The sequence below is a fragment of the Parasteatoda tepidariorum genome, chromosome 10, assembly GCF_982258835.1.
Source record: "Parasteatoda tepidariorum strain Cologne lab strain chromosome 10, Ptep-v5.0, whole genome shotgun sequence".
Lineage (NCBI taxonomy): Eukaryota > Metazoa > Arthropoda > Arachnida > Araneae > Theridiidae > Parasteatoda > Parasteatoda tepidariorum.
Genome location: NC_141764.1, coordinates 13,143,140 through 13,155,168, shown reverse-complemented (window position 1 = coordinate 13,155,168; position 12,029 = coordinate 13,143,140). Strand labels below are relative to the sequence as shown.

The following is a 12,029-nucleotide window of genomic DNA, read 5'->3' as shown; positions in this document are numbered from 1 at the left end:
TTATCTCTCGAACTACTGGATCGATTTTAATGAAATTTGATATGTATATATGTTTCGGTGAAACACCGAAATCTGGAGAATGTCGACATTCCCCGGTGAATGTCAACATGCACGTAGTCGCTTGGTGTATGTCCGAAATATTTGCTAAATACACTTATTTCTGACTCTCACCGGTGAATGTCGACAATCACATAGTCGCTTTGGTGAATGTCCGAAATATTTGTTATATCCTATTTTATATTAATTTATTCGTTAAAATTATTATATTTATTTGATATATTTAAATTTATTCTATATTTTAATACTTACTGACGATAGATTAGAAGAAACATCAGTGTTTGGAGTATCGGGCAAATATATACCGGGCAATGGCACTTGATCTTAAAAAAACATCAGTGTAGGTTATACCGGGCAAATGTATACCGGGCGGCTGCACTTAACCTTAAAAAAACATCAGTGTAAGGTTAAAATATCGAATAAATGTAATATATATTTCGGACATTCACCAAAGCATTTCTGTGATTGTCGACATACACCGGTGAGGGTCCGAATGTGCAGGAATGTAATGAAATATTCTATCTTTCACCGACGTATTTGGTGTTCGTCGACATTCACCGGTGAAAGTCAACAATCACCGATTTCGGTCTTTCGCCGTGACATATACATTAATACACTACAAAACAAATAACCATTTAACAACTCTAATACACACGAATGATTACACACAACTCTAATACACACGAATGATTACACACAACTCTAATACGCACGAATGATTACACACAACTCTAATACACACGAATGATTACACACAACTCTAATACACACGAATGATTACACACAACTCTAATACACACGAATGATTACACACAACTCTAATACACACGTACAGGGCTTGCAGCGAGATTTCATGCTTGAAATAATGCAGTTTATCATTTCCTGTGGCAATTGACCAGAATTGTCCTGTTTTCCAATTTCATATCTTCCGACTCCAGCAAGTGTTAAGCACTATCATGCGTGCGTAGTAAAATTGTTGAATGGTTATTTGTTTTGAAAAGTATGAATTTAAATACATATCAAATTTAATTTAAAATCGGTAAAGTAGTTTCAGAGATATTCGACCCAGTCTGCAAATTCTCTTAATTTCTTACCCTTGCTGCCTTTGGACTACTCAAACCTCTCGTTTTATTGAAAACCAGTCTTAAAAACCATTTCCCTTCGATTTCTGGAGAAATACTTTGAGCTATGGATAAATTTTTGCATAGAATTACAAATAATTTGCACACGAAATATTGATATTTTGCAGACAAATGGCGAGGAAAATATTCACTATTGTAAAAGCAAACTGAACCAAATGAGTAGTAAATTAAATTATAATAAGATGGTAACTTCTTCTTTCTTATTTAACGGTATAATTACCATCACAGAACACTTAGAATAACTCTTAATTTTATAATCGAATTTCCACGTACTTAGGACTCAATCTTAATGGTTCGAGAGGCAAAATGGGTGTTGTTTAGTATCTTTAACTCTGATTCATAAACTTTTGCAGTCGCGCCCATGATTTGGATACCAAACCAGTTGGTAGGAGCAGCTGTGGGAGCTGACGTCACTTTAGATTGCAACCTTGAATCCCATCCCAAATCTGTGACCTACTGGACAAGGGACGGTGGAGGATTCATGATCCTCTCCAACACCAAATACAACAGCGTTTTGATAGACACGGGAATCTACAAGGTGCAGATGAAACTAATCATCAAGAATCTCCGTCCCGAAGATTTTGGATCTTACACCTGCGTCGCCAAAAACTCACTGGGAGAGACGGAAGGAACCATCAGACTTTATGGTAAACCAAGTTGAAATTTTAATTTTTTTATGCGTTAAAAGTATTTAATTTACCATCAGTTTACTATTCTAAATTATTTTGGGCAAATGAAAAAATTTAAATATTAGTCTTTGTATATGTTCACATCTTCATAATCTGAAAAATCATTTGCATTACTTTCACTATCGCTCGCGAACGCCATTTTTTTTATTCTTTCTTCTTTGTAAATTCATCAACCATCGTATATACAATTGTACAAAATGCACCTGCAGTCTTTTGTTTATTTTATGTGTACTAAACTAACATGTGACACTTTGATTGATGACTCTGTACCAATGTTTCGTAAAAAAATTACAAAATTACAAAATTTGGGTAGAAAATTTTTGAGATTGTAAAAAGTCTGAGAGCACATTCGCCAAAAAAAAATTTAACTGTGTGCTATAATAATGTTTTATTCGATTTTAAGGTGAAAAATAGGAAACATGAAATCTCCTGGTAACTTTGGGTTAAAGAAAACATTGAAAGAAACACTCTAGCATGAAGTTCAACCTACTACCTATAACCTACTACTAATTACAGCATAAGTTGGTGCAGATATATAGCAAAACACAATGCTTAAATTTCTTCAAAATTCATCTAAAAAATTTTGAATTTAGTTACACTAGTTGTCAACAGATGGCACTGTTCACTAAAAAAAGCAATACTTAATGAGTAATATTCAGGGTTGCAAAACACCCACCTACCCAGTGAAACCCTCTCTGAAAAACTCAGTAATACCCATACTTAAGTGGGTTTTACTAGATTTTTCTAAAATTGATTTCTTTTTTATTCTCTGTTATATTAAAGAGCTATTCTATTGAAATATATATGTAGTCTAGCCTAAAAAAATGAACCTATGGTGAAAAAACTGTGTTTCGAGACTGGAGAATCACCTTGCTATCTAGATTTTATTGTATGGCCATTGATTAGTCAGTGCCTTTGATTCGCAAAAGAAGAAAAACTAATAATAATAATTCCTCAAATATTGTTAAAATTAAAATATAAATAAAAAGTAATTCGGTGTTAAAATAAGTTTAAAATGTCTGATATATGTAAGTACATATTACGTTTTGTATCGTGATGTCAGATTTTTGCACCAATTTATTTGTATTAATTATTCATTACACTTTAATTGCCTATATGTTAAGTCAATTCATATTAAACTTAAGTATTAATATTAAAATAAGTTTTTTTTAAAATAAGCCCTTATCCATGCCCTCTCTTTTGGAAAAAAAAAAAGCATGAAGAGCCCAATAAAACCCAGAAAAACCCACCCGGGTTGGGTTTTTCTGAAATAACCCGGGTTTTTTGCAACCCTGATAATATTTCAAAATAATACATATGCAAAAGATTGTAATCAAACTTGTGATATGTCAGTACTAGCAACCCACATTGTTCAATTAAGTAGTTGGTTTAAACCTCCTCAACCGGTAAGACAACATGTTTTAACACTAGAACAGATTACCCATGTCATCAATGATTTGAAGCTTCATCTGTTGAGAACTTTTGTAACTAAATTAAAAAAGTTTGATATTTCTAATTTCTACAGCTTTCCCAATGGACATACTGTTTGTTTAACTCCTTTTTCGTCTTTGTCTTCAAGATTATTAATTTTGAAATCAATCAGTTCTCTACTGGACACCTTGTAATATTTTTTTTTCCTTTTTTTAAAACAGAAATTCCAGTTCCTTCCTCTACATATCCATCATCAAAAAGTGGTCTAGCGAGCAGTAGAGCGGAAGGTACGGATACATACATATGTTAACTTCTTGTTTTGTTCATTCATTCTGTTCCGTGTACTGATGTTTTCTGTTGCAGGTCCTCATCAGGCGACAGGAGAAAAAATGATTCGAACGTGGCACAAAGACGGAACTGAAGAAGGTGATTTTCTTTTTTAAATGTCTCACTTTTTTCATAACTAAATACATTCCCTAGCGAAATTATTAGACGCACTATATGACTTCTATGTAAAATTTTAAGTATGAGGTGATCAGGGTTGGGTTTTTGACGTCAAAAAGTGGTTTTTGACATGACAAGGGTATAATACTGGTTTAAACCGTCAAAAACCCGTCAAAAATGTCAAAAACTGAAGTTTGCCAAGAAAAAATATATAAACTTCAAAACTACCAACAGTTGCCATGCATTATATTGAAATTTAATTATACTATAGGTAATCAACAGGTTTTAAAATATTTTTAAATTAAAATTAAGGTAAAATCACAGATTTAAAATCTCAGAAATTTATATTCAAATGCATGTGCAGAAAAATTTTGCACAAAAATTGTTTAAATATTTATATTTAAAAAAATTTTTTTTTTCTTTTTGATACTTAAGAAAATTAAAAGTTTATTACTATGCATTTTTGACATATAAGGAACATATAACTAATATTTATAAGGAACTTACAAGTTATGTTGTATAAATACAAACTTGATACAAGATACAAGTGTATAAAAATTTTTTTTTAATGTTATACTGAATATCTTTATTATCCAGTATGTTAATTTGAATTTAAAAGTAGTTATATTTATGAATAATGATAAATATAATTCATATTGTTTATTATATTTATTTATAATTATTACACTTATCATTTTAAAACAATTTTTATCTCTTAATTTTTTTTTCTCCACTTGTATTAAGAATACAAATAATGCATATCTTGAAAGCAAGAAGTAATTATTCAACAGCTGAATATTTAGATATTCAACAAAACTATATAGTATTCAGCAAACTGAAATTCACAAGTATTTGGATAAACTAAATTTTCAGCATAGTAAATGAATAGGCTGAATATACTGTAAATCGACACTAACTACTCTGTGTATTTAACAGAAAGCACTTAAATTTGTATTGACTTATGTTAACTATGAATTTAAAAAAATTTAAGATTTGAAATTCAGAATTACTGATTTTTCTGAAAAACTAACAACCAATCACAAAAGTCAAACGAAACAGAACATTACAGTCACTGATCCATGAAATATGTAAACAAATTATTATGGAAATTTTTTAATTACCCTAATTAAATACATAATTTTAAAAATTAGAACATGCATCACACTACATAATCAAAATGTTTAAAAGATTTTTCTTTAAAAGATGTCTAATGTACAAAACTGCTAATGTTTATCTTTAAAAATGTCTAATTTTTAGTATAATCTATATTATACACTAAATTTGGTTTTAAATAAATTTCTCAATAATATCACTGCAGATTTTCAATAACACATGAAAATGAAAACACAATATTACAAAAGATGTGAGCTTTCAAAAGTACAAGATTTTGGTTACTTTTCAAAATATAAGTGTTTCTTCAAAATTTTAAATTTATTTTTTCTAGAACATATTTAGAAACCCTATCTTTCATAGAAAAATATATAAATTTTATGTATTAATTAAATTTCACATATGAATATAGGTTTTTGACATTTTCGACATTTTTGACAGTGAGGTTTTTGACGTGACGGTTTAAACCATGGTTTAAACTGTCAAAAACTGTCACATGTCAAAAACCTACCAACCCTGGAGGTGATACTATACAGCTTTATTGTTAGACTGAAACCGATTTGCACTTGTTTACGCTCGTGTATCAATGGGTTAACATTGTAATGCAATATGTTAAAAATAAATACACATAGGAAGTATAAATAAAATCTCCTGAATAAAAACCTATTACATGTATGTTTAAATATAAAAGTATTGCCTATAAACTCGTGCAAAACATGTCATTATTAAAAAGATACAGTGCGTCTAATAATTTGGTCTAATTATCATAATATCTATATATATATTTCTCTTACACGGCGACAAAAAAAGCCTCATTACAACTCCCCGAATGGCAACGCTAGAAAATCGACCAATGATTGCCGCTGAAAATGTCACATGCCAAATCTAGCTGAGGTGGCTCAACATATAGCACTTTTAAAAACGGAAAATGAAATAACCAGAGAGAACTGAAATAAACAATTCCATACTATTAAGCTAGGCAGAAGTGAGTAGTCTTTGTCGATAGATCTCTATTTTAGTATTTTGTCGAAAGCGCTTTTTTTCACGAATTTATATATTACGAATTTATTTGACGATTTTTGATTTATATCAGGAATTTATTTGTTTTATCACGAATTTATTCTAAGACTTATACTTATGTTTTAACAAAGTTGTGAATCGTTCATAGTTATTATTTTTAAAAAACATAATGTTTTGTTTATGCAGGTTTTTCCATTGCTATTCACTTATTTCAATTTTTAATAGACTTAATTATAGCCAAAATTTTAACTTTTCTAAAGAGATATCAGTTTTCGAAATTTTATCTAAAGATTTTATACTATAGCACATTTCTAATAGGCTTAACGAATTGCATGTCATTTATTTGAATTCAAATTTATTTTAATGACTTAGTATTTATTAAAAAGACGTAATTTTTTTTTTAAAGAAAAGTTGTTATTTGGATTTGAATGATTGTTTTGAATTCTTAGAATTTTGTGCATTTGCAATGTACCTAAGCTAGTAGCGAGCGAAGCAAACCATATAAGATTGCGTAGCAATTTTCGGGGGTTGGCTTGCGTTTGCGAGCAGGGGGCGCAACCCACTAGTACTAATACAATACCTGATATAATAAATGTTCTATATTTATATAATATATCGTCTAATTTAGCCAATCGTCGAATTTATATTATATATCGCATAAATTAACCAATTCATGTATGAACGTGAACAAGTGCAAACCTGTTTCAGTCGTGTAAACACAATAAAACTGTTTAGTATCTATCACCTGATGATTAATATTTTATATAGAATCATATAGTGGGTCTAATAATATGGCTAGATACTGTAAGTAAGTCTTATAGTTTGATAAATTGGCAGCATTGAGCTAACTTAAAAATGCAAGCTCAGTGGTTAAAGCACTGGGATGGCATAGTGAAGAACTGGGGTTCAATTCTCGATGGAGCTTGAAAAATCACCCGGCTTCAGATCGATATATTAAATCCAGCTCAAGAGGTGATTGGTGTGCGATTTTGACCCCATAGTGACCATCATGCCGTTTGTTATGAAATTGTGGAACATTAACCTTCCTGGGGGACACGTTGGCACCCACAAAGGGCTATTACGGAAATGCTTTCTTAACTTAAAAGTTCAACTAATTTTTTAAAAAGCATTTGATGTAATACACATAAAAAAAAGTCGCTCTTTCAAATTCGGAATTTCATCTCCGTAACTGCCTTTCTATAAACTAATGAACATCCCTGGAAAATAATTTCTTACCATACATAAATTTAAATAAATCGATACAGTACCTTGTTCTCCATACAATTTTCTATAAATCGTGAGAATTTCCTGCTCATAAATATTATATTAATACTTCAAATAGTTACAGCGATGATAACTACGGTCTTTTAACGTAGAAAAAATAGAGACAAACAATTCACTTTTTAAAATTTTATATCGCGTAGACAATTGTAACGATTTAATTCAAAAATTTAGAGCTTTAAATGAAAAAAAATATGTACACGAACATAATGTATAGTTATGAAAGAGTTTTTTTTTTTATTTGTTTGATTTTTTTTTTCGCATTAGCAATAATCCGCTCTTTGTTAGGAAATAAAGGGGAAAAAAATAGTGCGTGGAGTCCCTCCGCGCGGAAGAAGTTAAACTTCGCAACCTGCGACGTTAATAGTAGAAGAATCAGCAGTCGTAGAAGGATCACTAGTTCTATTCGACGACTCTTTTTCCTGCTCCGCTCGCTTCCGTGCTCTGTTATCACGGTAATATTGCGCATTTTTCCCTCGTGGACCTCTTGAACCAGTGGAAGTGCTTGTGATTGCCCTGGAAAATGTATTTGTATTAATAATGTATGTGAATGCGTCATAATGTAATTTCAGAAGAGAAAACCTAACAATCAATTGATATTCACAAGAACCGTACCTTGACATAACCTTAAATCCGTCGCATTGTCCGTGGGATTGTTTTCACTCATTTTTAACAATTGTTATCCTCTAAATTTGAAAATAAAAAATAGTATCCTATTAAATTATATGTGCATCAAAACAAACTAACAAAATATTTATAGAAAAACAATACTTTTATGATTTTTATTATTTTTATACTTGTGAGAACCAAAACAATATGGAAATGAATGAGGGAAAACTGGATCCTACCACGTGATTTCCCGGCCAATAAAAATGCAGCGTTTAACGCAACCTTGTTGGAAGTCGCATAAGAAGTATAACTTCAAAAAACCAACAAAATGTGATAGGAAATAAAACATAATTTATCAGGGCGTGGTCCCATATAATTTAGATGTCATTTTTAATATATCTTATTTAGTAGTAAAGAATTAAATTTTTGGAAGTCCTATTACCATTTAAAGCTTTCTTTCCAAATTAAGAAAAACTATTTAGGAAATTGCTATAAACTTTTTAGATTTTAAAAAAAATTGAGATCTGGTTTTTTTCCGTAAGTTGTCAAATAGAATTCAAAATAAAATTATGAAAAAAATTTTTTAATGTTTTTCACGCATGCGCAGTTTGAAAATATTATTTTAAATACTCATAGCGCACTTTCTAACGATTTATTTTCACATTTTAAAATGATATTTATATTTTAAATTAAAAATTACCTTAAAAATTTTGTTTAAATTTATTGAAAATTTCATCAGTTTTGTTCAAAAGAAAACTAAGTCAAAGAAATTAACAGTTTTTTTTTTTTTTTTTTAAATCAAAATCTCCATGTCTCAGTGAATATTTAAGCGAAATTGATCAAATTTTGAGCAGTTATTTCACATGATAATCAACGTATTTGACATGCGTTAAAAGCTCACCGCTGTATATTTTTAGTCATAAGACAACATTTTTTACTTTCGTAACTTACTGCCGATCCCATAAATCTCTGAAAAGTTTAAACTTTATTGATATGTGTGAGAAATTGCACGACTTTTACACTTTTAACGTTTTAAAATAATTCTCTAAGTATTTCTTGAGAAATATATTAAGAGTTACAGGTCAATACTTAAATAGGAAAAAGGAAAGAAATTGTTATAAGACTATGGCGGTGAACAAGATCAGGGGAGGAATTAAAATCATCTCAAAAACAAGTTTTTTCAAGGATGAAGATGAATGAATGCATTCTATTCTAATTAGACAAAAAAAGTGGGTTTTGATCATTTTAATCCAGCCTTTGTTCTTCCCTATCTCACAAATGATTTCCCTTAACTTGAAATAAGTCTTTGCTTTTTTTTCTCGCTCAAACATTCAAATGTAACTATAATTGAGCGTAGTTTATTTTCTACTTCATTTTTTATAATGATTCTGAAAATATATATTAAATACTTGGTATGACACATAATTAATTATTTTTAAAAAAAAAAGGTTTTGATCATTGCATTAAAAATTTGTGCAAATTGTTCAAAGTTTTGAAAACGTTTCGTAATTTTTGATTCTTCATTATGTTCTTATTCTTGATACTTTCTACAAATCAAAAATTGAGAAATAAAAATTTTTGAAACAACTACTTTTGAAAGTGTGTTGTTAACTGTTAAATAGGAATAAATAGTTTGGAATATGATATTGAATGCCTTAATTTCTTTTTTTAAAGATATTAGTAAAATGAAGCAAAACGAGGTGATAAAGCACTGAAACTTTCAGAGAAATCGTAAAAAATAAGAAGAAATCAGTGTTGAAATTCTTAACCCGATTGTGATATTTGCATTTCTCATCAAATGTATTTATATCAAGAATTATTTCGAGCATTTTAATTAATATTTAAAGCAGCTTATAAATGACAGACAAAAAAAGCTCACAATATGTTCAGCAGACCATGACAAACAGTTTTTTTTCCGGTATTGTTTATTTACCTCAAATCGAGGATTTAGTAAATTTGCAAGTGCACATTCTTTCAAAAATTTAAAATTCTGAATGATTAAAAATATTGTTGGTATTAGTAATACAAGGCTTTGAATCTCAAAACATGATTCAGTGACCAAAAATGTCCAAGCGTCAGATTAAGTAATTTTTAGAATATAAAAACATATCATAACAATTCCATAAGAAAAACATATATTCTTCCTCTAAAAGAATATCATAACAATTCCATATTATTTAAAAAGATGAAATTTAAAACAATGTACACTGCGTTTATTTTCACTGAAAAAATTAATGATAGAGTAGCGGTTGTCAGAAAATATTTACATCAACTCATGTACAACATTGCAAACATCAAAGCAAAATATTAAATATATTTCGCACTTTATTTTGCCTGATGAAGAGAGTTATTTCAGACAGGTATCAAGTTTATATTCGTACTTTAAGATACATTTCGTTAAAAACGTATTTACTTGAAAACAATTCTCTTCTCCATTTTTTTCGTTAAACGAAATATAAATCTTGATTAAATAAAGTTTATGCGAATATTTTATTCCGTTTTCGTGCATACTGTTCAAATGAGAAGCATAAATCTTCGAAATTGTCAAAAGTAATTGGTTGGTGGAAGAGTATTCAAATTTGTTTGTGTAAAACAAAACTTTTGTCTCTCACTTCATTATTTTAGAGTCGAGAATCAGGTTCATTTCCTATTTTTAGGTTGAAAAAAAAGTCACATGAAGCATGCATAATCTATATATTCATTTCTTATGTGGTATCATAAACTCTTATATTTCTCTATCGTACTGGCAACACTATAACAGGGTTGCCACAGTCGACTAAAAATGCAACTATTTTTGGCATGAGGCGACTATGCCAACTTTTTTTTTGCCTGAAAAGGCCAAAAAAGCAACATTTTTCAAGAAACAGAGACTATTGGGAGACTTTTCTGTACTCCTAGTGAGGTTTTTTTTTTTTTTTAAGCATAAATTGGGTAGAAAATCTGCATCCCACAAGATAGTTTCTGAACAGACTGGTCTTTTTTTTTTCTTAAAAAATAAAAATTTTGAATCGCAAATTTGAGTCTTCACTTTTTAAATTCGTTCAATCTGTGAAGACTCCATTGTAACTCTATTTCATTTCTCGATCGCCTTTTCAATGATTATTGCTACGAAATTCCAAATGATTTATAAAAAAAAAAAAAAAAAATTATACGATATTAGGATGCGTGAGTTTCGAATTTGAATAATCACTTTATATATATATATATAGGTATATATATATATATATATATATATATATATATATATATATATATATATATATATATATATATATATATATATATATATATATATATATATATATATATATATCATGATATATGACAATTAAGTCATTAACAAAATTCTAGTCACATTTTTGATGAATTTTTGTTCTTATTTAGGCCACTATTTTCCTAGTTTTTGGCTACTATTTTCATGTTTTAAGCTACTAAAAGCAACTATTTTGTTAATTTTTTTTCTGTGGCAACCCTGTATTGTATAATGATTATTCATTTTGTCAGGCTGTCTTAAAGTAATAATTGTACTGATTTAAGTAGTGTTGAATAGCTACCCAATCAGCGCACAGAAATGAAGCCCCCATATTGGTTTGCGGGGCTCTTATGGACTCTTGTTATTGTTCCTATCTTGTGGAGGGTTTTCCACAATGGCCGACACGCCTCGGATCTTTTTTTTTTTTTTTTTTTTAAAGTTATCTCTGTATTTAAACGTTTTATTTATAAAATAAAGCATTTTTTATTTTTAAAAATACATTGGATTTGAAGGAAAAGCAGGAATATTATTCATAAAATTTAACTGCTGCCACAACATAAATGTAAAAGAGATTTTTTTTTCTCATTACAGCCCTGGTAAACATATATCTTGGTAAACATATAAAATTAAAACAGATTTTTTTCAGAAAATATTAAAACTGATTTAATATCATTTACTACGTTGGCTTCACGCCTAATAAAATCTGTAGTTTGAGATGAACTTCCATGTGAAAATTAAACAACCTCCCAATAAATATATCAATATCTGGCAATTGGGTCTATTTCCGATTGTCCCCAGAATTGCTGCTCTCTTATCGAACCCAGTGGGCACTAAAACGCGGCGATGGAGTAGTGTCGTCTATGACATGCAACCACAAACCCGTTTACAGGGCTGATTACTATCACACAGAAGAAAAGACATAGAACACAGAGAGACAAAATTACATTTATGCTTGCGTAGGGATTCGAACCCACAACCACTGACCTCGCAGTC

The 12,029-nt window shown here is 29.6% G+C and overlaps 1 protein-coding gene across 1 annotated transcript in view; it reads left to right on the top strand.

Annotated features, from left to right (window-relative positions):
* The window catches only part of LOC122269681 (lachesin), a 373,596-nt gene that overhangs the window by 348,355 nt on the left and 13,212 nt on the right, over positions 1 to 12,029 (top strand). Inside the window, exons 6-8 of the mRNA XM_087153881.1 lie at positions 1,553 to 1,846; positions 3,541 to 3,606; positions 3,683 to 3,745. Coding sequence (XP_087010007.1) covers positions 1,553 to 1,846; positions 3,541 to 3,606; positions 3,683 to 3,745 — 423 coding nt within the window. The remainder of the gene's footprint in view (positions 1 to 1,552; positions 1,847 to 3,540; positions 3,607 to 3,682; positions 3,746 to 12,029) is intronic.